Genomic DNA, 27,446 nt, shown 5'->3' on the forward strand with positions numbered 1-27,446 from the left:
TATCATGCAGCTTTGCAATTCTGAAACAAATAAACACTGGTAAAAGGTCCACAGTTAGCATGTTGCAGTGAGTCAGAATACCCAGTTCTCCACCAATTTAAGAAATGAGGCTCATGTATTAGCAGCACCCCCCTAACCTTGAGTGGAGGAGGCTTCCGAGAGGTGCCACATCCGCTTGGAAACGTCCAAAACAGAATGCCTCCACCGACTATAATACCTGCTGATATAATTTCACTCCTCCGCTCCTTCAACCTAATGCTGTCTATTTGTTCACATTAGGGCCTATTCTGGGCTGAGTGAGTAGGGATAAACACTCTGGGCTGGTGTGAAGGGGAATCAGGAACATTTCACAGCTCAGTAGCCTCTAACTAAGCATACCTGAAGTATTTCTGACTCTGTTACCAACCAGCATGGAACACTGCTCTGCTTGGCACCCAAAACACGTTGTCGCACTGGTCTCATTGGGACTCTGTCCGTGTAGTTTGTTTGATTGAGGGACTGGGTGCCACATGCGCAAATCAATGCACTCATACACAGAACTGTATCGCCCCCAGACTCCCCATGGTTTGATAAGGGAAATGGATTAGGCTCCTGTGATCAATATTCTGGGTGAATACACAGATGATCAGATGATCAGGTTCAAATGTGTCCTGTGCTGTAAATGGGACCAGGAGAATACAGTAAATGCATCCCTCTGATTATGCTGTTTTCCCAATGACCATACTACAACAACATGTACAGCTGCATGTTTCGTTGCAGTCGCCTCAACAGAGTCAGACAATGCCAGCTAAATAAACCATTTGTTTTCAGAGGGTAACCCAGGGATGTAATTATCTATTTGTTTTCAGAGGGTAACCCAGGGATGTAATTATCTATTTGTTTTCAGAGGGTAACCCAGGGATGTAATTATCTATTTGTTTTCAGAGGGTAACCCAGGGATGTAATTATCTATTTGTTTTCAGAGGGTAACCCAGGGATGTAATTATCTATTTGTTTTCAGAGGGTAACCCAGGGATGTAAATATCTATTTGTTTTCAGAGGGTAACCCAGGGATGTAATTATCTATTTGTTTTCAGAGGGGGTAACCCAGCGATGTAATTATCTATTTGTTTTCAGAGGGTAATCCAGGGATGTAATTATCTATTTGTTTTCAGAGGGTAACCCAGGGATGTAATTATCTATTTGTTTTCAGAGGGTAACCCAGGGATGTAATTATCTATTTGTTTTCAGAGGGTAACCCAGGGATGTAATTATCTATTTGTTTTCAGAGGGTAACCCAGGGATGTAATTATCTATTTGTTTTCAGAGGGTAACCCAGGGATGTAATTATCTATTTGTTTTCAGAGGGTAACCCAGGGATGTAATTATCTATTTGTTTTCAGAGGGTAACCCAGGGATGTAATTATCTATTTGTTTTCAGAGGGTAATCCAGGGATGCAATTATCTATTTGTTTTCAGAGGGTAACCCAGGGATGTAATTATCTATTTGTTTTCAGAGGGTAACCAAGGGATGTAATTATCTATTTGTTTTCAGAGGGTAACCCAGGGATGTAATTATCTATTTGTTTTAATATCATTGTTTTTATTTGTCTCAGAAATCCTCATCCTACCTCCTATAATTATTAACCCAGCAAAGGATGGCAATTAGAATGTAATTACACAATAGTGAATGATTATGGGCATGATTAGAGCTCCGTTTCCTAAACTTTGATTTCACTTTCTCTATGGTGCCAAAAACAAAAACATTCACCAGAGCATTGGGTCTGTCCTAGAGCTGTTCTGCAGCGACAAAGCAAGAGAACATTCAGCACCTTGTACCATTGTGCTGCAGTTGTGTTTTATTGTGTTTTGTAGAATTCTCTCCAAATGTGTTTTAATCAGTGAATAGCCTGCTGGGTAGTGTGCTGGCCCAGTGACACATTTAGAGACCAGAGCCAGTGTATTGTATTAGCTTAGCCAGTCAGCCACTAAGCCTGGTGAGGTGGCTGGGGTTTTGGGTCTGCTGGCTAACAGTTAATGGTTCTGGTGTTATCTGTCCCCTGCAGTGTGTACGGCTGCCCTCTGGCCAAGAAGAGGAAAACAGTGGACAGACAGCCTCTGGAACCCCTGGAAGTGCTGGAGCCCCTACTGGAACCCCTTGAACCAGCATCCAAGGGGACACCACTCATAACCCAGATGGACAACTCTACTATGGAGGAGAGCTACGAGACGGACGGAACGGAGGAGATGGATGATAGAGAGGAGGAGGTGGAGGAGGGAGTAGAGGATGGGGGAGATGAGGAAGAGGAGGAGGTCGAGGATGAGGAAGAGGAGAGATACTCGGATGACAATGAGGAACAGATGGAGCAGGAAGAAGGAGATATGGAGAGAGGGGAGGGAGAGGGGGAGGAGGTAGATGTGGAACAAGAAGAGGAGGAGGAGGAGGAAGAGGGAGTAGAAGAGGAGGAAGAGGAAGAAGATGAGGAAGAGTATGAGGAGGAGTTTGATGAGCAGAGTCAAGGCAAAGGTGAGACTTAATTTACTTGCCTGTTACACCGAAAGATATTAGGATATAATATTCAAAAGAATGTAAATATTTGCATTGTGGAATGGTTAGCCTAGAATATATATATATATATATATTATATATATAACAGTGCCAGTTAAAAGTTTTCATTTATTTAAACTTTTTTCTATGTTGTAGAATAATAGTGAAGACATCAAAACTATGAGATAACACATATGGAATCATGTGGTAACCAAAAAATTGTTAAACATATCAATGTGGGAACTCCTTCAAGACAGCATTCCAGGTGAAGCTGGTTAGGAGAAGGCCAAGAGTGTGCAAAGCTGTCATCAAGGCAAAGGGTGGCTACGTTGAAGAATCTAAAATCTAAAATATATTTTGATTTGATTAACACTTTTTTGGTTTCTTCGTGATTCCATATGTGTTATTTCATAGTTTTGACATCTTCACTATTATTCTACATTGTAGAAAATAGTAAAAAAATTAAGAAAACCCCTGGAATAAGTATGTGTCCAAACCTTTGACTGGTACAGTCATCAATGCAAATGGTGGCTACTTTGATTTGATGAACACTTTTTTGGTAACTACATAATTCCATATGTGTTATTTTATAGTTTTGATGTCTTCACTATTATTCTACAATGTAGAAAATAGTAAAACATATTGAAAAACCTACATAGAATAACCCATAAAGGAATTTTTGCAATTATAAAATAATAAAAAGAAGCTAATATCACATTTACATAAGTATTCAGACTCTTTACTTAGCACTTTGTTGAAGCAGCTTTGGTAGCGATTACAGCCTCGCGTCTTCTTGGGTTTGACACTACAAGCTTGGCACACCTGTATTTGGGAAGTTTCTCCCATTCTTCTCTGCAGATCCTCTCAATCTTTGTCAGGTTGGATGGGGAGCTGCACAGCTATTTTCAGGTCTCTCCAGAGATGTTCGTTCACGTCCGGCCTCTGGCTGGGCCACTCAAGGACATTCAGAGACTTGTCCCGAAGCCACTCCTGTGTTGTCTTGGCAGTGTGCTCAGGGTCGTTGTCCTGTTGGAAGGTGAACCCTCACCTCAGTCTGAGGTCCCGGGCACTCTGAAGCAGGTTTTCATCAAGGATCTCTCTGTACTTTGCTCCTTTCATCTTTGCCTCGATCCTGACTTGTATCCCAGTCCCTGCCGCTGAAAAACATCCCCACAGCATGATACTGCCACCACTCTGCTTCACTATAGGGATGGTGCCAGGTTTCCTCCAGATGTGACGCATGGCATTCAAGCCAAATAGTTTAATATTGCTTTCATCAGACTGGAGAATCTTGTTTCTCATGGTCTGTGAGTCTTTAGGTGCCTTTTGGCAAACTCCAAGCGTGCTGTCATGTTCCTTTTACTGAGTAATGGCTTCCATCTGGCCACTCTACCATAAAGGCCTGATTGGTGGAGTGCTGCAGAGATGGTTGTCCTTCTTGGAGGTTCTCCCATCTCCACAGAGGGACACTAGAGCTCTGTCAGATTGACCATCGGGTTCTTGTTCACCTCCCTAACCAAGGCCCTTCTCCCCCGATTGCTCAGTTTTGCCAGGCGGCCATCTCTAGGAAGAGTCTTGGTGATTCCAAACTTCTTTAATTTAATAATGATGGAGGCCACTGTGTTCTTGGGGATCTTCAATGCTGCAGAAATGTTTTTGTACCCTTACCCAGGTCTGTGCCTCGACACAATCCTGTCTCGGATCTCTATGGACAAGTCATTTGATCTCATGGCTTGGTTTTTGCTCTGACATGCACTGTCAACTGTGGAACCTTATATAGACAGTTGTGTGCCTTTCCAAATCATGTCCAATCAATTGAATTTACCACAGGTGGACTTCAATCAAGTTGTAGAAACATCTCAAGGACGATCAATGGAACACGATGCACCCGAGCTCAATTTCGAATCACATAACAAAGTGTCTGAATACTTATGTAAATAAGGTATTTATCTATTTATTTATTTTTTAAATACCTTTTAGTGAAGGAAGGATGATCTTGGCGAAGAAGAAATGCTTACAATCAGGGATGGAAACAGATTTGTGCAGCACAATTTCGAGTCTCGTAGAAAAAGGTCTGAATACTTATGTAGATAAGGTATTTCTTTTTCTTTTTTATAAATTTGCAAAAAAAAAAAAACTGTTTTGGCTTTGTCATCATGGATGGTATTGTGTGCAAATTGCTGAAGATGTTTTTTTAATCCATTTTAGATTATGGCTATAACGTAACAAAATGTGGAAAAAGTCATGACGTTGAAAACTTTCCGAAGGCACTGTACATATATATATATATATATATATATGTGCAGTATATTTTTTTTATTTTTTAAATTTATTTTACTAGGCAAGTCAGTTAAGAACAAATTCTTATTTTCAATGACGGCTTAGGAACAGTGGGTTAACTGCCTGTTCAGGGGCAGAAGGACAGATTTTGTACCTTGTCAGCTCGGGGATTTGAACTTACAACCTTTCGGTTACTAGTCCAATGCTCTAACCGCAGTAAATGATACTTTTGCCAGCGTACTGGGAAATGAAATGGGATACAATTCTACATAACAACATGAAAACAAAATCCCCAGCCTGCACGTCCCAGAACATAGAACAGAAAATGCTGTTCCTATTCCTTTGATCTTTGTTTGTTTCATCTGTTTGATTGGTTTATTTATTTGTTTGAGCATTTGCTTTTCCTCCAACCTACTGTATAAGACGACTGTAGCTACCTGAAAAATACTTTTTTGTGCTAGATCAAACCCGGTCACTAAGAATAGAGAGATAGTTTGGCAGTGAAGGCTCTTTTTTTCAAGAGCGATTCAGCTCTGTCATTTTGGGTGTTTTGGGGTCTTTTGCCGTTACCTTCAGGGTTATCTCAGTCGGAGGTTGAGCAGTGCTGGCGTTGTCTCTAAGACACAGATCCTGTGAAAATGGCAGTTTGGCTGGATGGGAGCCCCCAGTCCTTCTTTCTCCAAAACACCTAAATGCCCTGAAACACTGACTCAGGACTCAAAATGATGCGGTGAAAGAAGCTATCATTGCTGAAATGACAGCATCCATAGAACTACTGCATAGGTGTCAGAGAGGGCATGTATTTGTGAGAGAAAAGTCAAAAGCAGCCCTCGCTTACCCACCACCTTTGCTTAATGGCATGCATAAGTCAGATACAAAACCTTCTGTTCAAAATGACCTGCAACAAACACATTGAGCACAGATCTCTCTATAGAGAGAAGACACAGTAGCCTGTGTCTGGTTTGGAGACAGTCTGGTATGTGACAGGTTCTCCTCCATGTGTGGTCTCTGCCTATTATGTGCCCTAACACCACATCTGACAGGTTTCTCTCCAACTCATTCTGCCTTTCACCCCCACACCTCAAATCCTTCATGACAGAACCTTCACGTCCAATTAAGACTGGAGCTCTGAGAGAGTGAGAAAGAGAGAGAGAGACAGAGAGAGTGAGATAGAGAGAGACAGAGACAGAGAGAGCGAGAAAGAGAGAGAGAGAGAGAGAAAGAGAGAGAGACAGAGAGAGAAAGAGAGAGACAGAGATAGTGAGAGAGAGAGCAAGAAAGAGAGAGAGAGACAGAGAGAGAGAGAGACAGAGAGAGTGAGATACAGAGAGAGCGAGAAAGAGAGAGAGACAGAGACAGAGAGAGAGAGAGAGAGAGAGAGAGATAGAGAGGGGGGGGGTGCTGTGTTAACCCTCTGTGGTACAGTATGTTGTGCTAGCTTCTTTCTAGTAGTGTAGTATCAGCCTCCCTCCTGTGTCTCTCTCTGTCTCTCTCTGTTGGGTATGTGAGGATCTCCCTAGACTGACATTAAATACAGAGTCCACAGTCAATGAGATAGTCTTTGTTTCCATTCTTGACTCAAATAGCACAATTCAGTCAATTCCACTGGGTGTACTAGCTTTCTGCTCTTGCCTATATACATTTAGTGAATATTTGGGATTCTCTCTGTCGTTCTCAACTACAGTGCCATCTTTAGATAGGAGGATGAAATCACACCTTTATTCATCTCCTTTTTTCTTCTTCTCAGAAATGTAGATAAGTCTCTCCACATGCATTATGCCACTATCATTTCCACCATACTCTTCAAGACATAAGTGGCAGCAGGCAGATTCCAATCTGATAACTGTAGTAGAGGTGGCATTGTTATGGCGGTTCTATGTTCCTCAATGGATATCTGCACACTGCTGCTGCATTGCTAATCCAAGCTTTATACGGAGCAGCGCAATCTCTCAGTTCCTCTTCCAATCTGTTTCGCTTCCCTTTCCCCTTTGTGTACCTTGATTGCTCTTCAAATTGCTTTCCTGAGCCATGTTTCAAAACTTCAAAAAATGTCACCTCTGGCAGCCATGGCAAGGGTAGGGTACTGTAAGAAAGCGTTCCCCTGTCAAAATATGTGCCTGGTCAGTCGTGACTGTTCTCTCTCCGTGGTCCAGAGCCCTCACCCCAAATGTTGTCTTGCCCTCAGTAGATTGTGTGTGTGTGTGTGTGTGTGTGTGTGTGTGTGTGTGTGTGTGTGTGTGTGTGTGTGTGTGTGTGTGTGTGTGTGTGTGTGTGTGTGTCTGGGTGTGAATGTAATGTTTGTGTACACCTATGTAAAGTATCTCAAGAATGCATAAATGTGTTTGCTTGTGCATGTAAGTTTTTCATGCTTCATGTTTCCCTCTATCTTATTGAAATGTTCCCGGTCACACACAAGTGTATTGGGGCAGCAGATGCGTCTTTGAACCTGGTGATAATTAATACTTCACCACGGAAGATTACATCGCACTACTGTTTTGTCAGGTGATTTTCTCGCTCCCTCCAGAAATCAAAGTCACATGTATTACTTATTTGTTGGTCTCTTGGCTTTTTCTCTGCAGGAATGTAAGTGGCAAACGTGTGGCGGTGTGGGTGTGAGCGATGCGATGCGCTCTTGGCGGTTCAGGACCGGGAGGGAATGTGAGAAGTGGTCCAGAGAGTGGCTGCTTCACATTACTGACAGGAGAGGTTCACCTAGCATTAGCAGCCTGTCTTGCGTAATCAATTAGCCAATGGCCAGCATTCTAAAGATCCTGTTGATTGGACAATAATGTACATTCTGGAATGAGGAGAATGTAGGGATTTGTTTATTCTATTAAGGTCATAGCACATTACATGAGGCAACCAATGTATTAACATAAAGCAGGATGATTACAGTTTGAATGTCCCAGTTTGCTCCCCTACAAAATGTTGTCAAATGAAAAGTGTGTTGCTATATACCAGTTACTTAGCCATCAACTGGCAGACAGAGTGTTCTTGTTGTTGTGACACGAAGGATCCAGATTACTAGGATGCAGTGTACTGAATGTACATCCAAAACATCTCTATGGAAATTTCCAGACCACTTTATCCCACTTCCTGTGCTGATTCACAATTCCTTTACAGGCCACTGTTAAGATCCTGAAAGTACATTATTGAGGAATGCAAAGAGTTCCTTATCGAATTCAAGTGGACCAAGCCCAGGAATCTGATTTACCCGTTAAATAGAATGAGTGAAATGTGATTACAATCCATTTGTGCTTCTTTTTTCTGCGTACAGAGGATGATCAGTGTGTCGGCGGTGGCGGTCATCCCAGATCCGGTCCGACGGGGGAGAAGGATGACAACAACAACGATGAATATGAGAACTATGATGAGCTGGTGGCCAAGTCTCTGCTCAACCTAGGGAAGATAGCAGAGGATGCCGCCTACCGCGCCATGACCGAGTCTGAGATGAACAGCAACTCCTCCAACAGCGCAGAGGAAGAGGAGGAGGAAGAGGAAGAGGAGGAGGAAGAAGAAGAGGAGGATGAGGAAGAAGAGGAAGAAGAGGAGGAGGGTGGGGAGGAAAGTCAAAGGAAGGGTGAGTTGACTCTGGATGTGGACAGTGATGTAGTGAGGGAGACAGTGGACTCTCTGAAGCTGCTGGCCCAGGGTCATGGGGCTGTGCTCTCTGACAACCTGGATGGAGGAGACTATGAGGAAGGGACGGAGGAGAACGGGGAAGGGAGTCGTAATGGAGGAGGTGGAGGTGGTAACGGTCAGGGTAAACCCTCTAACAGACTGGAGGAGAGTGATGAGGAGGTGTGTCTAAGCAGCCTGGAGTGTCTGAGAAACCAGTGCTTCGACCTGGCCCGCAAACTGAGTGAGACGCAGCCGGCCGACCGCTTGAGCACAGGCCTCCCCCATCAGAGCTACCCTGGCGGTGGGGACACCCAGGGGCAGCACCCACATCTCAACCCCCACTCCCTCCCCCACCAGCCTTGGTACGGGGATCTCCAGCAGAGCCAGGAGGAGAGGCGCACCCTGGAGAGGAACTACTCCGACATGGTCAACCTGATGAAGCTGGAGGAGCAGCTGAGCCCGCGCTCCAAGGCCTTCTCCAGCTGCTCTCAAGACGACCGCTACCACAACCACATCCACGACCGGGACGAGGACACGCGGTCTGTGACGTCAGACCACTCGGAGGAGGTGTTCGACATGACCAAGGGGAACCTGTCTCTGCTGGAGAAGGCCATCGCGCTAGAGTCTGAGAGGGCCAAGGCCATGAGGGACAAGATGGCTGCCGAGGCAGCGCGGAGGGACAGGGTGAGGTATCATCATCACCATGGAGGCCATCATGGGGAGCACCAATCACGGCACGGCTACGGAGAGGAGCGCAAGGCCCGACTCCATGATGGGATGAAGAAGCCCTACTACCATAAAGGTAAGTAAACCTGGCTAGAATGAGTTTGACTTATAAAGAGGATGCAGTGTGTTGTGTATGCTGCCACAACACCAGACAATCGCCTACCTCTTTCACCTTGCTGAGGTGAATGAACAGTTCATGTATGTTTGTCAGGTAAACCCCAGTCAGTCCCTGGCTCTGCCTCCCCATATCCCCTCTCTGTCTGTGAGACATTGTCATGTGTGCTCCCTCTCCGGCCTCTAGGTCACCAGGTTGATTGTTATGGCGCACACCTGTCACCATCGTTGCGTGCACCTGCGTGTCATCAGACTCACCTGGACTCCATCACTTCCCTGATTACCTTCCCTATATTTATGTCACTCCCTTCGGTTCCTTCGCCAAGGTGTCATTGTTTCTGTTTCAAGTTCCTGTCTGTGTGCTTTTAGTGTTTCTTGTTTTGTGTTGTGTTTATTTTATTAAAACACTCACTTGCTGAACTTCCCAACTTCCCAACTCTCAGCGCATATCGCTACAGACATAGGGATGGCAGGCTGACGTGATCACTGGGAATCCTCACTATGACCCCAGGACAAGCTTTTGCAGCCAATTTGGAGACTAGCATCTCTGCATCGTCCGCAGAAGCTTATGTTGTTAAAATAGGCCAGCATGGCAACATCAGAGGGTAGGCTTGTCAAGCATAAGTAATGGCAATCTGTACGGCCCGTTAGGACTGCAAATCACATCCCTCCCTGTCTGCCATGCAGCCCTGGCTAAAGCTGCCTATTTTTAAAACCAGAGAGGGACTCTGGAAGCTACTAAATAGAAGCCTACTAAAGTTGCCTCTGAAAGGAAACTCGGTACTGCATACAGTAGAATCTGTGAAAATTAGGTTTTCGGGTAAAGTTGTACTGTGTCCTGCGTCCCAGAGCCAAATAAATAAGAGAAGGTGGCTTTTTCACCCAGAATGGGTGACTCTTTGTGTTGTAGTTTGGTTTTTATTGGATGTTTAGTGGTGCAGGTGCACTTCCATCCTGTTTATTCAGACATGCTCTTCTAGGGTGGCTTATCTGCCCAGACACATAAGTAGGTATATTATGCACACTTAGTTCCGACTTGAAGATTACAAAGTGACATTTACAATGGTTGCTTCTCCAAGATCATTTGAAGAGTGATTATTCTTACTGTATTCTGCCTCCCATCCTACAGAGATGGAACACTCATATCAAGGACCGTAACCTCACCCTCCAGTATGCTGTATCACATTAGTGGAAACCAAGACTGTTCTCAGGGCTGGTGTGTTAGTTTTGACTAGCAGAAGTTACTTTTCGTAGCAGGTTAGGAGAATTTATGCAGCAGGTTAGGAGAATTAACCTGGCAGGTTACGAGAATTAGGTTAAGGTTAGGAAAGGGATTAGGGTTGGCTAAAATGTTAAAATTGTCCCTGACAGGACTCGAACATATCTAGTTACAACCAGGCCTGCCCTGAGAACAGTCTTGGTTTCAGCTAATGCAATGCTGCCTCCAAGCTGAAATAACGAGGGAAGTTAGAGACAAACAATTAAGATCCTCCTTCACAGCAGACTCAAATTAAAACACAAATGCCACACAAATGGTCATTTCACATGTACAATACAGCCTCTGTATCTGGCAGATGTTGGAATAACAAGAGTATGTGAAGGCCCTTGCATCACGATAACATCTTCTCCCTAGAGAGATAGCGGCAGACACCTCATTGACCAGGGTAACTGTCTGTGATTTAAAAGTGAAGCGGAGGTGGTGGCTTTGAGGGGAGAGCCCGACTGGCCGACCAGGGAAAAACACCAGGCGGGAAAATGGAAATTGAACAGTATCCGAATGAATGATAACGAACAACAGGCCCACTGACTGCACATTCATTATCCAGAGATGGTATGGTAATTGGGGCCATTTTCTATGCAAAGCACAGCCTGTCTCCAGCCACAATCGATACCCTCTGCTTGCTAATATGCATTCCACTTGGCTGCCTCCCTCCCTCCCGTCCTCCATTCTCCACTGTCCACCATGAGGCAGACAGCCATAGCCCCGTGGTGTGTGTTTGTGTGCTCGAGAGAGAGTCTGTGTTCCTCTGGAAACTGTGTTCTTTTGGAAACTTTTTCAAGCAAGCATACATTTTAGTTTCAGAGTCAGACTGCATCAGTGATACAGAGAAAAACATTTTCCATGCCATTATGTACTGTGATTTTACAGTTCTTTCTCTGAAACTCGGTGAGGTAAACGTGGAGTCAGACACGACACAGTGTACCAACCCCATGTGTCCTAATATGATACCGTCAGAGGAAGGCCTAAATGTACAGGAAGGTAATGAGGGGCGTGTTCTGATCTATGGATTAACAGGGACTTGTTATGTATGAGTGGGTGAATATGTACTCTCTCTCTCTCTTTCCCTCTGTCTCTTTCTCTGTCTTTCTCCATCGGTGTCTCTCGTCCTCCTCTCCCCCCCTCTCTGTCTCTTTATCCCTCTCTTTCCCTCTCTCACTCTCTCTTTCTCTCTCTCTCTACCCAATGCTTTCTCTTTCACTACCTCTCTGTGTCTGGGTTTATTTTGGTTCTTCTGTAAGTGGTGGAGGTGAAGGTTCCAGGTTACAGCATCCTATCAAACTTTAATTAGCAGACTCTCTCTGTGGTCCTGCCTTTTAAAAGCACCTCTCTCTATCTGTCTTCTCTCTCTCTCTGTCTCTCTCTCTCCCTGTCTCTCTCACTCGTTTACTACTACTATGTGGAACATGTTAAAGGAAATGCATCCCCTCTCTCTTTTGCTCCAATCCTTTTCTTTTACCCTCTCTCCCTCACCTCTTACCAAATGTTTGCTGCCACAAATGGGCTTAGAAGAATGCTCTTATTTGAGTGTTATCTGTGTCGCACCAGCAATATGTTAGCCAACATGAACAAGACATCCTTAAATTCTGATAATAATTTAATGGAAAAGAAGCTGCAGATTATAGCTACTGAATATCCCAGCATCAAAGAACAATCTATGACCTTGTTCCCCTGTTGAAGACATTTGAACGGAGGCTGTTGCACCTGATGCCGGCTGGCATGGGCTTGTATCACTGCTGTGTGTGTGTGTGTGTGTGTGTGTGTGTGTGTGTGTGTGTGTGTGTGTGTGTGTGTGTGTGTGTGTGCGTGCGTGCGTGCGTGCGTGCGTGCGTGCGTGCGTGCGTGCGTGTGTGTGTGTTCGTGTCTTATTATTGCCAATAATGCCCAGTGCAAAATAATTGGTGAAAAAAGTCAGACTTACCTTGTCTGGAGAATGACACCACCTGCTCTTCTCTCCTACAGCTGTGGCTTTATTTAACAAGACATTAAAAATACCCTGGCAAATGTTGTGAAAAATGTTACGATGGCCATGATGTAGCACCTTATGTTATTTGTGTTCCTACAATGTCCCATGTGTCTCAGGTGTGTGATACCGCTTTAAGCCACAACAATTATTCAACTGACTTTGATTGCTGTGGCTACAAGCATTTTCACATTCACACACTGTTCACAATGACTTTCATCTTGTGAAAGTGTCCGTATGTGCTGCTTTCAATGAAGCAAGCTAATTTCTCTTTCTTCTTCTCTTTCTCTCCCACTCTCTCTCCCACTCTCTCTCCCCCCGCCCCGTGTTTCTGTGTTCAGATTTATCGCGCAGTGACAAGAAGGAGAGCCGGTGCCCGACGCCAGGCTGTGATGGCACGGGTCATGTGACAGGGTTGTACCCTCACCATCGGAGCCTGTCTGGCTGTCCGCACAAAGACAGGGTACCACCTGAAAGTAAGCACTGCACATACACAATTCACTGTACCACTCATCTCAGTAACCAGGGAATGGATAAATTCCACTTCAATTCAGTCTATTTAGGTGACGAACCAAAAGTACAATTCAATTCCTTCATTTTGTGAGTTGAAATTGAATTTACCCCAAACCTACTGTTTGCAAAGCCTGTGGCTCTCAGTTTTCCGCCAGGTTTGTTTAATGTCTTGTACTTAAGGAAGGTCTGCATGTTTCTTTGTTTTGTCTGAATGCTGTGTGTTTGTTATGGCTGCTCTGTGTTTGCTAGTCAGGTTTGGAGTGCACTGGGGTCATGGAGCATGGGGTCATGGGTTTGCTCGTGTTAGGCTATCACCTGCCCCGTCTACTGTCTAATGATGGGGGGCAGCACTTGAAATTCCCACCCACTGCTGCAATCAGATTGTTATTTTTACTTAAGCTATTTTTCTTGCATTTTCTCCCTGAATTCATATCATGTTTACCTGCACAAAGTAAGATCCCACTGGGCACATACGTCAATTCAACGATTTCAATGAAATGATGTGGAAACAACGTTGATTCAACCAGTGTGTCTTGAGACTGAGAATGCATATCAATCTCTAACCGCACAATAAGCCCCAATAATGTATTTGTATTCTTTGCTCAATTAAATTCAGGTGAATAAAATAGAATAATTACAGCTTTGTGAGGATGATGAACTGCAGCAGCGATTAGCCCTTCTCCGTCTGAACTTTTCACCCCGGCTGTTTGGTCCCATTCACCAACCTTCTCAATAAAACCTCTTCAACATGTCATTAACCCGGAGTCAGAAGGTAAAGTTATGATCTGCCATGACCCAGACTGCTAATAAAAATACAATTGTTTTTGTTAGAAATGAGTTAACATAAGACATGACTTTATAGAGTACCCAGTCAACAGATGTGGCTTTTTTTTGCTTCGAGTACTACACTACCGTTCAAAAGTTTGGGTTCACTTAGAAATGTCCTTGTTTTTTAAAGAATAGCACATTTTTTTGTCCATTAAAATAACATCAAATTGATCATAAATACAGTGTAGACATTGTTAATGTTTTAAATGACTATTGTAGCTGGAAATGGCAGATTTTTTAGGTAATATCTACATAGGCGTACAGCGGCCCATTATCAGCAACCAGCAACCTCACTCCTGTGTTCCAATGGCATGTTATGTTAGCTAATCCAAGTTATCATTTTAAAAGGTTAATTGATCATTAAAAACCCTTTTGCAATTACGAAGCAAAAAAACTGGCCTTCTTTAACTTCTTGCGTCGAGCCATCCCGGATCCGGGATCGTGACTACAGCCTCAAGCCCATTACCATAACGCAATGTTAACTATTCATGAAAATCGCAAATGAAATGAAATAAATGTGCTAGCTCTCAAGCTTAGCCTTTTGTTAACAACACTGTCATCTCAGATTTTCAAAATATGCTTCTCAACCATAGCAAAACAAGCATTTGTGTAACAGTATTGATAGCTAGCGTAGCATTTAGCGTTAGCAGTCAGCAGGCAACATTTTCACAAAAACCAGAAAAGCATTAAAATAAAATCATTTACCTTTGAAGAACTTCGGATGTTTTCAATGAGGAGACTCTCAGTTAGATAGCAAATGTTCATTTTTTCCTGAAAGATTATTTGTTTAGGAGAAATCGCTCCGTTTGGTGCGTCACGTTTGGCTACCAAAAAAACCCCGAAAATTCAGTCATCAAAACACCTAACTTTTTTCCAAATTAACTCCATAATATCGACTGAAACATGGTAAACGTTGTTTAGAATCAATCCTCAAGGTGTTTTTCACATATCTCTTCGATGATATATCGTTAGTGGAAGTCTCCTCTCTCTCCTGAATCACATGGATGAATGCGTGCAGCTTGGGGATTACGCAGCAATTTCGACAAAGGACACCGGGCGGACACCTGGTAAATGTAGTCTCTTATGGCCAATCTTCCAATGATATGCCTACAAATACGTCACAATGCTGCAGACACCTTGGGCAAACGGCAGAAAGCATAGGTTCGTTCAGGGCACATTCACAGAGCCTCAAAAATTCTGCTCATTTCCTGTTTGAAGTTTCATCTTGGTTTCGCCTGTAGCATCAGTTCTGTGGCACTCACAGATAATATCTTTGCAGTTTTGGAAACGTCAGAGTGTTTTCTTTCCAAAGCTGTCAATTATATACATAGTCGAGCATCTTTTTGTGACAAAATATTGCGCTTAAAACGGGCACGTTTTTTAATCCAATAATGAAATAGCGCCCCCATAGCTTCAAGAGGTTAAACTAGTTGAGTATCTGGAGTATCAGCATCTGTGGGTTCGATTACAGGCTCAAAATGGCCAGAAACAAATAACTTTCTTTTGATGCTCGTCAGTCTATTCTTGTTCGGAGAAATGAAGGCTATTCCATGCGAGAAATTGACAAGAAACTGAAGATCTTGTACAACGCTGTGTACTACTCCCCTCACAGAACAGCGCAAACGGGCTCTAACCAGAATAGAATGAGAAGTGGGAGGCCCTGGTACACAACTGAGCAAGAGGACAAGTACATTAGAGTGTCTAGTTTGAGAAACAGACGCCTCACAAGTCCACAACTGGCAGCTAATTGGAGTGCTGCAGAGATGGTTGTCCTTCTGGAAGGTTCTCGCATCTCCACAGAGGTACTCTAGAGCTCTGTCAGAGTGACCATCTGGTTCTTTGCCCACCTATCTGACCAAGGCCCTTCTCCCTCGATTGCTCAGTTTGGCCGGGCCGCCAGCTCTAGGAAGTCTTGGTGGTTCCAAACTTCTTCCATTTATGAATGATGGAGGCCACTGTGTTCTTGGGGACCTTCTATGCTGCAAAAATGTTTTGGTACCCTTCGTCAGATCTGTGCCTCGACACAACACTGTCACTGAGCTCTACGGACAATTCCTTCGATCTCATGGTGTAACGGCCATTGGTGGAAGGAGAAGAGGACCAAGGTGCAGCGTGGTAAGTATTCATAATGCGTTTCAGAAATACGAACACTTGAACAAAAACAACAAACAAACAGTTCTGCAAGGTGCAATACACAAAACAGAAAACAACGACCCACAAAACACATGTGGGCAAGAGCTACCTAAGTATGGTTCTCAATCAGAGGCAATGATATACAGCTGTCCCTGATTGAGAACCATACCCGGCCAAAAACAAAGAAATACAAAAACATAGAAAAGGGAACATAGAATGCCCACCCTAGTCACACCCTGGCCTAACCAAAATAGAGAATAAAAAGCCTCTATGACACATGGCTTGGTTTTTGCTCTGATGTGCACTGTCAACTGTGAGACCTTATATAAACAGGTGTGTTCCTTTCCAAATCATGTCCAATCAGTAGAATTTACTACAGGTGGACTCAAATCAAACTGTAGAATCATCTCAAGGGATATAAAAAAATATATATAAAAAAAATGTCCTAAAATCATGCACACTGACACTAAGCCAGGCATACACACAAATAGACACACAGTACATACACACAGACATACACACACAGTCAGACACACACTGACTTTCTGAGAATGTGCGTAGTCATGCACACTAACATACACACACACACACTTTCAAATCAAAGTTTTTGCTTTGTCATTATGGACTATTGTGTGTAGATTGCTGAGGAAATTGTTTCATTTAATCCTTTTTAGAATAAGGCTATAACATAACAAAATGTGGAAAAAGTCAGGGGGTCTGAATAGTACGGCACTGTATACTATTTATTCAACTGCACGACCAAGACATTATTCCACTGTATATTTGTAAATAAAATAAAATTGTACTCGTCACATGCTTCGTATACAGCAGGTGTGGACTAACATTGAAATGCTTACTTACTGTCACACCTGACATAGTACATTCCTAATCTATACTGTAATTGGGTACGTAAAGTATCGGTTTGTTAGTGTGCATACTATCCCCTTCAATGACTTGTTAATTGACTTTTGTTGATATTGATATTGATTATTGTACTAAAATGTAGCTAGCATGCAGTCATTTCACTTCACCTTTTATATCCACTGTAAACTAGGTATTTGACAAATACAATTTTATTGAGGTGAACATGTTGTTAAAAGGTGACCTGGTACAGGTTGTGTGAGGAATCGATAGGACTCTTCTTTAAAAGCATGATCTGCCATGGTGCAGACAGACACCAGGTTTCTCCCTGTCTGTGGTCAACACACTCTCAGCACACACACACACACACACACACACACACACACACACACACACACACACACACACACACACACACACACACACACACACACACACACACACACACACACACCTCAGCAGTGAGGGGGCAGAGGGAGGGAGGCGTTTCTGTCACACAGTGCCTGCAGGGATGAGTCAGAGCCATTAACACATTTACTGTACTGAGTGGACAATACATTATTATGCAATGTCTTCATTTCATTTTTTTGTAGCATTCACACAGTGCACAAGACATTTCCCAGGGAAATCTAGGATATTAAAAGGAAGTGATGTTGCAAATGAATGATTCCTTTTCCGTGTTTTGCTCATTGAACCGTCTCTTTGTTGAATATCAAATATTTAATTCCTTCATTACAGCTCCTTTTTTTGTACCTGAAAATTGTGTACTGTACCTACGAAGTAGAGTGCAAAATGTAGCATACACTCAAGAATCACCGCTTTTCCCCTGACATTGTTCACATTCAAATCCAAAAGTTTCTAGTCATTATAACAGTCTCTTTGTCATGGTCAGGCAGAGTAGTGATATAATCTAATATAATGTGTTGGCACATGGTGTGTTGAGGTGGAGGGCATGTCCCAATTACTTCTTCTGTGCACTAATTAGTATGTCAGAGAGTGACGATGACGAGGGTCAGAGTGGAAGGGGTGATAATGATGAAGCTGACACAGATGAGGAAGCTGACACAGAGACCAATCTTAAAGGCCCAGTGCAGTCGAAAAGGTGATTTTCCTGTGTTGTATATATATATATATATATATATATATATATTTCCACAGTATGAGGTTGGAATAATTTCTAATAGACCAATAAGATAGAGAGTTCCAAACCTCTCTGCCAGTAACAACTAGTTTTTAGTTTTCCCCTCCCCACTCTGACCACTCCCCGATAGTCCTAGCAAAATTCTTGCTTGAGAAATTGCTCTTTGCTAAGAAGCTATTTTTGTTTATTTTTGACCATTTCATTTGAAAACAATCACAGTAAGATACTTAATTGTTACCCTGAAATGATTTGATGTTGAGATGAAAATGTCTGCATTGAACCTTCAAGACAAAGGAGATGATGGTGGACTACAGGTAAAAGAGGAGCGAGCACGCCCCCATTCTCATCCACGGGGCTGCAGCAGGTTGAGAGCTTCAACTTCCTCGGTGTCCACATCACCAACAAACTAACATGGTCCAAGCACACCAAGACAGTCATGAAGAGGGCACGACAAAACCTATTCCCCCTCAGGAGACTGAAAACATTTGGCATGGGTCCTCAGATCCTCAAAAGGTTCAACAGCTGCACCATCGAGAGCACTGGTTGCTTCACTGCCTGGTATGACAACTGCTCGGCCTCCGACCGCAAGGCACTTCAGAGGGTAGTGCAAACGGCCCAGTATATCACTGGGGCCAAGCTTCCTGCCAAATTATCAAAGACTCCAGCCACCCTAGTCATAGACTGTTCTCTCTGCTACCGCATGGCAAGCGGTACCAGGGCGTCATGTCTAGGTCCAAAAGGCTTCTTAACAGCTTCTACCCCCAAGCCATAAGATTCCTGAACATCTAATCAAATGGCTACCAGGACTACTGTACCCTCCCCCCCTCTTTCACACTGCTGCTACTCTCTGTTGTTATCATCTATGCAAAGTCACTTTAATAACTCTACCTACATGTACATATTACCTCGACTAACTGGTAACCACGCACATTGACTCTGTACCGGTGCACCCCTGTATATAGTCTATTGTTATTTTACTGCTGCTCTTTAATTACTTGTTACTTTTATCTCTTATTCTTATCCATAGTTTTTTAAACTGGATTGTTGGTTAGGGGCTCACAAGTAAGCAATTCACTGTTGTATTCGGCGCATGTGACTAATGCAATTTGATTTGATTTGATTTCACCCATACTGCAGGGCGTCTGTCTGACCCCTCTCTCACGTCTCTCCCCTCTCGGGGTTCTCAACCGGGTCCTCTTCGAGACGTCCATAGATAGATCATTATTCTAATTGCCTGCCGTAGGGAACTGGAGACAGTTATGGACTGTTTTAATGGTCAATGCTATTGAAGGCAGGAATATGTAATAATGGGTGGAGGACATCAAAGAGCATAATCTATGTATAGAGAGAGAGAACCCTATACTGCATGTGTTTGGCACGATCTGTGGAATTCTGGCATGTCTTCTGCATGGTCGTTATCCATTGGCTGTTGGCTACTCGCTCTGTTCTCTGCATGCCTTAAGCTTCCTCTGTCTTCTGTGTCTGGCTGTGTCCTAGGCTAGCACTCTTAGATTACTTCCTCTTCTCCACTATACTCCCCTTCTTCATTCTTCATTCCACAGTGATCTGAAAATACTAGATCACTGAAAGCAGTATGGTGGAAATAAAGGCATGTATGCCCTTTCAGACTATAGTGCCCTATAGGGAGAAGGAAGGAGGTAACCTCAGATTGCTGGAACAGATCCTAATGATGATGATAATACCAAGATGCTGACACGCTCTTTCACACACTAATGGTACTGTCTGGTTGTGGGCCTTCTAACCTTCCCTATCTGTCTTTATCGCTCTCCTGTCTGTCTGTCTGTCTGTCTGTCTGTCTGTCTGTCTGTCTGTCTGTCTGTCTGTCTGTCTGTCTGTCTGTCTGTCTGTCTGTCTGTCTGTCTGTCTGTCTGTCTGTCTGTCTGTCTGTCTGTCTGTCTGTCTGTCTGTCTGTCTGTCTGTCTGAAGTCCTTGCTATGTATGAGAATGTTCTTAAGTGTCCTACACTGGGCTGCACGGGACGCGGCCATGTCAATAGCAACAGGAACTCCCACAGAAGGTGAGTCGGCCTACCATATTGGAAAATGGCAGGATCGTCTGTGTTACATCCTCCTTTTGTTCAGTTCGAGATTTTTCTATTTCACATCCAATGACAGGTGGTTACTTTATCCTGATTTCTTGCCTCTTTATTTATAAATTGTCTTTCGTTTGTGTTTTACTGGATATGACTGATTATTTTGTATTTATTTTCTCATTTGTTTATATATTCATTTATTTATGTTCCAATTGTATCATCAATTTGCCAATTATTTATGTCTGTATATTGTTGCACATATGTCACTTTTTATTGACTGCGATGGAAAAGTAGTTTACAAAAGTAGTTGGAAACTCATTTTTTGAAGCTAGGAGAGCTGGAGTGAAGAAGGGAGTCACCCATAGCAGATATTAGGGTGTCGAAGCAGCCATTAGCACCTCTCTACCACCTTTGGCAGGAGGGAAGGAAGGCTACCGACCTGGGTAGACTGGAGCTCTCTCCTGCTGAGCACAGTGTCAATAAGACAGGCCTACACACAAATAGACACACAGTACATACACTCAGACATACACACACAGTCATACACATACTGACTTTCTGAGAATGTGCGTAGCCATTCACACTATCACACACACACACTTGCAAAATACACACTCACTCACCTACAGTATATGGACACCTGCTATCCTATAATCACAACTCAAGAATGCAACTCTCACTCCACATGCACTGGCTGAGGGCTGTGATCTAAATAACTTATTTTTTGGTTTTTATTTTTTTAAATAGACAAGTCATTTAAGAACAATTAAGAATTTTTATTTACAATAACGGTCTATCCCCGTCAAACCTACCCCGGTCAAGACTTCAACCCTCTTCACACTTGACGACATTTATAACTAAGAACTTATAAATAACAACAAAGGGCCTTTTTAACCTTGGGATGTTAGTGTGTGTGTGTATTGGGAGGTTGATTAGTGTGTGTGTGTGTGTGTGTGTGTGTGTGTGTGTGTGTGTGTGTGTGTGTGTGTGTGTGTGTGTGTGTGTGTGTGTGTGTGTGTGTGTGTGTGTGTGTGTGTGTGTGTGTGTGTGTGTGTGTGTGTGTATACATTAAATGGGGAGTTGCAGGGAGGGGATTGTGTGTGTCTGCATGTAGTTTAATCTCAGAATTCCCTGAAGCCACTCAACCAGAAATAAGCAAGCTGTTATAATAACCAACTGTGTTGTTATTTAAAGTGCTTAATGAAAATGAATGATATTGGAAATTAACCAAATACTTATTGAAAGGCAGGCAGGCAGGCAGGCAGGCAGGCAGGCAGGCAGATAGACAACCTGAGCGACAGACAGGTAGCCAGGGATGCATTGAATCAATCAATCACATTTATTTATAAAGCCCTTCTTACATCAGCTGATGTCACAAAGTGCTGTACAGAAACCCAGCCTAAAACCCCAAACAGCAAGCAATGTAGGTGTAGAAGAGAGGAACCAGGCTATGATGGGTGGCAAGTCCTCTTTTGGCTGTCCTGGGTGGAGATTATAACATAACATGGCCAAGATGTTCAAATGTTTATAGATGACCAGCAGAGTCAAATAATAATAATCACAGTGGTTGTCGAGGGTGCAACAGGTCAGCACCTCAGGAGTAAATGTCAGTTAGCTTTTCATATTAAATCATTCAGATTATCTCTACCACTCCTGCTGTCTCTAGAGAGTTGAAAACAGCAGGTCTGGGACAAGGTAGCACGTCCAGTGAACAGGTCAGGGTTCCATAGCCACAGGCAGAACAGTTGAAACTGGAGCAGCAGCACGACCAGGTGGACTGGGGACAGCAAGGAGTCATCAGGCCAGGTAGTCCTGAGGCATGGTCCTAGGGCTCGGGAGAGAAGAAAAAAAGAGAGAATTAGAGAGAGCATACTTAAATTCACACTGGACACCGGATAAGACAGGAGAAATACTCCAGATATAACAGACTGACCCTAGACCCCCGACACAAACTATTGCAGCATAAATACTGGAGGCTGAGATAGGAGGGGTCGGGAGACACTGTTGCCCCGTCTGAGGTTACCCGCGGATAAGGCCAAACAGGAAGGATATAACCCCACCCACAAAGCACAGCCCCCACACCACTAGAGGAATATCTTCAACCACCAACTTACTATCCTGAGACAAGGCCGAGTATAGCCCACGAAGATCTCACCCACGGCACGAACTCAAGGGGAGGCGTCAAACCGGACAGGAAGATCACGTCAGTGACTCAACCCACTCAATTGGCGCACCCCTCCTAGGGACGGCATGGAAGAGCACCAGTAAGCCAGTGACTCAGCCCCTGTAATAGGGTTTGAGGCAGAGAATCCTAGTGGAGAGAGGGGAATTGGCCAGGCAGAGACAGCAAGGGTGGTTCGTTGCTCCAGTACCTTTCCGTTCACCTTCACACTCCTGACTACACTCAATCATAGGAGCTACTGAAGAGATGAGACTTCAATAAAGACTTAAAGGTCGAGACCGAGTCTGCGTCTCTCACATGGAGAGGCAAACCATTCCATAAAAATTGAGCTCTATAGGAGATAGCTCTGCCTCCAGCTGTTCGCTCAGAAATTCTATGCACAGTAAGGAGGCCTGTGTCTTGTGACAGTAGCATACGTGTAGGTATGTACGGCAGGACCAAATTGGAAAGATAGTTAGGAGCAAGCCCATGTAATGCTTTGTAGGTTGAAATCAGCCCTAACCTTAACAGGAAGCCAGTGAAGAAAGGCTAGCACTGGAGTAATATGATCACATTTCTGGGGGTTCTAGTCAAGATTCTAGCAGCCATGTTTAGCACTAACTGAAGTTTATTTAGTGCTTTATCCGGGTAGCCGGAAAGTAGAGCATGGCAGTAGTCTAACCTAGAAGTGACAAAAGCATAGTTGAATTTTTCAGAATAATCTTTGGACAGAAAGTTTCGGATTTTTGCAATGTTATGTAGATGGAAAAAAGCTGTCCTTGAAACAGTCTTGATATGTTCGTCAGAAGAGAGATCAGGGTCCAGAGTAGCGCCGAGGTCTTCACAGTTTAATTTGAGACGACTGTACAACCATCAAGATTAATTGTCAGATTCAACAGAAGATCTCTTTGTTTCTTGGGACCTAGAACAAGCATCTCTGTTTTGTCCGAGTTTAAAAGTAGAACATTTGCCGCCATCCACTTCCACTGAAACATAGGTTCCATGGGGGCCGTACATGTACAGATGTGTGTCGTCCGCATAGCAATGAAAGTTAACATTATGTTTCCGAATAACATCACTAAGAGGTAAAATAAACAGCGCAAACAATAGTGGTCCTAAAATGGAGCCTTGAGGAACACCAACATTTACAGTTGATTTGTCAGAGGACAAACCATCTACAGAGACAAACTATCTTTCTAATAGATAAGATCTAAACCAGGCTAGAATTTGTCTGTGCAGACCAATTTGAGTTTCCAATCTCTCCAAAAGAATGTGGTGATCGATGGTATCAAAAGCAGCACTAAGGTCTAGGAGCACGAGGACAGATGCAGAGCCTCCGTCTGACACCATTAAAAGGTCATTTACCACCTTGAATGGGACCATTATATGCAAAAGAGACTCTAGCCCCGTTCATACCTGCCGCTAACATGCGTCCTTCGTCCTGACCTTTCCTGATCTTATCCTGATCTTGCCCATTTACATTTATAAGATCTGATCTAGATCAGTTCACAAAGAGTCTTTGAGTCATTGGGTAAAATCAGATTGTGGACAAGATCAGGAAAGTGACACATGGTAGAACCACGTATAAGCAGGGCTTCTGTGTCTCAATGGGCTTTTCCTGGTTACATTTTTTTTAATAAGATATGACCAGTCTCCCTTCCATTCCTGGTTGTCTTATTCACCCCCGTCCCCCCCGTCCCCTCCCGTCCCTGTCCCCGTCCCTCCAGTTTGTCAGGGTGTCCCATCGCTGCAGCAGAGAAGCTGCAGAAAGCCCAGGACAAGAGCATCTGTTGTGACGGCTCCTCCAAGTCTAACCAGGGTTCTGACCGCGTGCTCAGGTACTGGTCTGACTGATCACCACACTACACTCAGCATCTATGGGGAACACCTCACTGAGAGAGACAGTGTAGGCACAGTCGAAAGACCTAAACATATTCATTGGACTTCAAATGCTGAACCAGGGTTCAGTTCAATTCCATTTCAAATGATTGTACTCTTCCTGAACTGGCTGAATTGAATTGACCCCATTCTAGAGTTCTACCTTACACCCTTACCTACCTTAGTTAGTGTTGGAAGGTTTTCTTAATTACTTTATTATAGATTTAAAAGGTTCTCTATGTCTGTTTGATTTCTATATCTTTTGATCTCTCAGACAGTTATAGTTTGGAGAAGCTCTACATTCATGTTCTTGTTTATGGAGTGAAAGCCTTTATTGGGTTTTAGAGATCAGAATAATTTCAGCAAAAGTTTATTTGATATGCATGATAAGATAATGATTAAAAAGGTATTATTAAACGGGTGGTTCGAGCACTGAATGCTGATTGGTTGACAGCCATGGTATGTCAGACCGTATACCACGGGTATGACAAAACATTTATAATATCAGAGAAAATGCATGACTTTAATTGTGAGTTCTGTTTGGGTAAGATCGTTTATGGAGACATTGTAGTGTTGCAATGACAGACAGTATAGACATGTAGCTTAGATAAACTCAAAGCTCAATGCAAGGATCACCTGAGGTTAGTTGACTGTTGCCTTGCCTTTTCCCTTTGCTACCTTTCCCTCCCCCCTCTCCTCCCCTTCCCACCTCCCCTGCGTGATGTTTGGTGCCTCTGCTCTGTCCAACCTACGCCCCCTCGTGGTTTATTTTCCAGGCCTATGTGCTTTGTGAAACAGCTGGAGATCCCTCAGTACGGCTACAAGAACAACGTGTCCACCAGCACGCCGCGCTCCAACCTGGCCAAGGAACTGGAGAAGTACTCTAAGACCAGCTTTGACTACAGCAGCTTCACTGACAGCAGCCACAGCAACAATGTCTACGGCAAACGGGCCATCGCACCCAAACTCCAAGGCAGGGACACTTCCCCTAAAGGATATGATGGTACAGACTGACGTGTTGTCTCTTCCCTTTACTCTGTTATTCTGCTTTATTGTTGTTTCAGGTTTTCAATTTGATACATTTTGTTGGTAGAAGGTTGAAACAATGGTTCCAAATGTATTTGGCTGTCCCCAAAGGGGAACCCTTTTGGGATCCAGTTAGAACCCTTTTGTGTTCCATTTTGAACCCTCTGTGGAAAAGTTTATACATGGAACCCAAAAGGGTTCTACCTGGAACCAAAATGGTTCTACCTGGAACCAAAAAGGGTTCTTCAAATGGTTCTCCTATGGGGACAGCCGAAGAACCCTTTTAGGTTCTAGATAGCACCTTTTTTGGTATATGTATGGTATATGAATTTTCTTTATTTCTAAGGTTTTCTCTTTTCTCCACAGATTCATTGTGGTTTTGTCCCTTGTTTCCAAACTCAGCAATATTTAATCTTCCCAAATTCTATATTGTTGAAATGAATGCATCTCCCTTAGCCAAGTTACGATAAGAGCCTTTCTATGCAGTGGATGTGTATATACTTGTGGATAACTATCCCTACCCCTGTGTATGTCCTTCAGCCAAGCGCTACTGTAAGAACTCCAGCTCGGCAAGTAGCACGACCAGCACCTACGCCCCCAGCAGCAGCAGTAGCAGCCTGAGCTGTGGAGGAGGGGGCGGAGGGGGAGGCAGTAGTGCCAGCTCCACCTGTAGTAAGAGCAGCTTCGACTACACCCACGACATGGAGGCTGCTCACATGGCCGCCACGGCCATCCTCAACCTGTCCACGCGCTGCAGAGAGATGCCCCACGGCCTGGGAGGAAAACCCCAGGATCTGTGTACTCGGGTAGGTTGATAATTAACTACTTATACATATGTTAGCCTTTATAAACCCTTTACAGCTGATATCTTCATGTAAGGTGGAACACAAGTAAATAGAGTTGTGCATCATGCACCAATTCAGAGAAAGTGAGAGGATGACACAGGTTTATTTCTTGTCATAGAGGTTGACTTTCAGCCAACTGGAAATATCCAAATCCTACTTGGCATCCTGTGGTTTACCATAGTCTATTATAGTATGGGTTAAACCTTTGAACTATATCCTACAACCACAGTCCCATCCCACTGCTAGAGGCATTTCCCTCCAAGCTTGTCCTGTCCTGCCAGGTAACGTGAGCAGTGATGAGTGAGGATGATATGGTCTCTTTAGCCATGAACGCTTGTGATCTGTTAAAGATATATCCACGGCTGTGTCTCTGACATGGAGCTCAGCGAGACAGTTTTTTATTTCCCTTCTGGGATCAGACAGGGTAGATAGGAAGCGTGGTGGGATGGGATGGATCGGCGTTGACGTGCGTTGTGAGCCCAATATGTCATCAGGAGGCGATAAGGCATCGGTAGTCCTGCATTATCAGCACGGAGACGCTGAGCCGGCAAATAGGAGAGAGAGGAAGCACAGCAGAGTACTAACGCTAGCCTGGCGCTAATGTTGGCAGCATGGTCTGTCTGGGGCTGGAGAGCCGAGGATAGAGGAGGGGAAAAGAGTTGAGAGGAATGCATAGGGGAGAGGTGATGAAAGGATGGGAAAACAGAAGAGAAAGTAAGGGAGTAGAGGGGCATCTTCAGTGTGAAGTAGAGAGGAGTGCACTTAGCTGGTAGAAGAGCCTTAGGCAATTAGGACTTTATCTCTTTCTCCCTTCCTCTCTGCCCGTCTCTGCTCCATAGGTGAGGCAGACAGGGAGGAGCTTCCTAGGCAGAGATGGACACAGGAAACGTCAGGGAGACTCTCAACCTTCTTTCATCTGAACACTTCCAGTCATGTCATTGCTTTTCTCACATTGTCTGCCTTTCCCCTATCTACATCCACTCCTATCTCTCTGAGTGAAAGTGAGGGAGACTGAGGAATACTCATGAATACTGAGGGAGAATACCTGGTTTTGTTTTAGGATCAGGAGGGGGCAGGTGAAAGTAATGTGGGGAAGCAGCTACTGAGCCCTCCAACTCTCTCTCGCCCACCTTCACCCAGCACAGCCCTGGAAACAGGGGTCCAGGGCTACCTAGGGGTCAGATGATGATGCTGTGGTCCTTGAGGAAACGGGGGAAGATCTCTAAAGGGGCTTCCTCATGTCCCTATCTACTACTAATTAGACATCATGGGTCAATCACATTAGTACTGTCATACACACCAGATGCACACAGACAGCCAGAGCCCCATCCCTTTGGCTCCACGGCTATGACAGCTGAGCCAGTAACATATCACTGAGCCGGTAACATATCACTGAGCCAGTTACATATCACTGAGCCGGTAACATATCACTGAGCCGGTTACATATCAATGAGCCAGTTACATATCACTGAGCCAGTTACATATCACTGAGCCGGT

At 43.9% G+C, this 27,446-nt stretch overlaps 1 protein-coding gene across 1 annotated transcript in view; it reads left to right on the forward strand.

Annotated features, from left to right (window-relative positions):
- LOC115146352 (myelin transcription factor 1-like protein) overlaps window positions 1-27,446 on the forward strand; it is a 94,466-nt gene that overhangs the window by 42,449 nt on the left and 24,571 nt on the right. Inside the window, exons 5-11 of the mRNA XM_065004273.1 lie at window positions 2,046-2,506; window positions 8,085-9,230; window positions 12,852-12,986; window positions 19,934-20,024; window positions 23,928-24,038; window positions 24,855-25,081; window positions 25,645-25,910. Of these exons, the coding sequence (XP_064860345.1) occupies window positions 2,046-2,506; window positions 8,085-9,230; window positions 12,852-12,986; window positions 19,934-20,024; window positions 23,928-24,038; window positions 24,855-25,081; window positions 25,645-25,910 (2,437 nt within the window). The remainder of the gene's footprint in view (window positions 1-2,045; window positions 2,507-8,084; window positions 9,231-12,851; window positions 12,987-19,933; window positions 20,025-23,927; window positions 24,039-24,854; window positions 25,082-25,644; window positions 25,911-27,446) is intronic.

This window comes from Oncorhynchus nerka, linkage group LG18, assembly GCF_034236695.1.
Source record: "Oncorhynchus nerka isolate Pitt River linkage group LG18, Oner_Uvic_2.0, whole genome shotgun sequence".
Lineage (NCBI taxonomy): Eukaryota > Metazoa > Chordata > Actinopteri > Salmoniformes > Salmonidae > Oncorhynchus > Oncorhynchus nerka.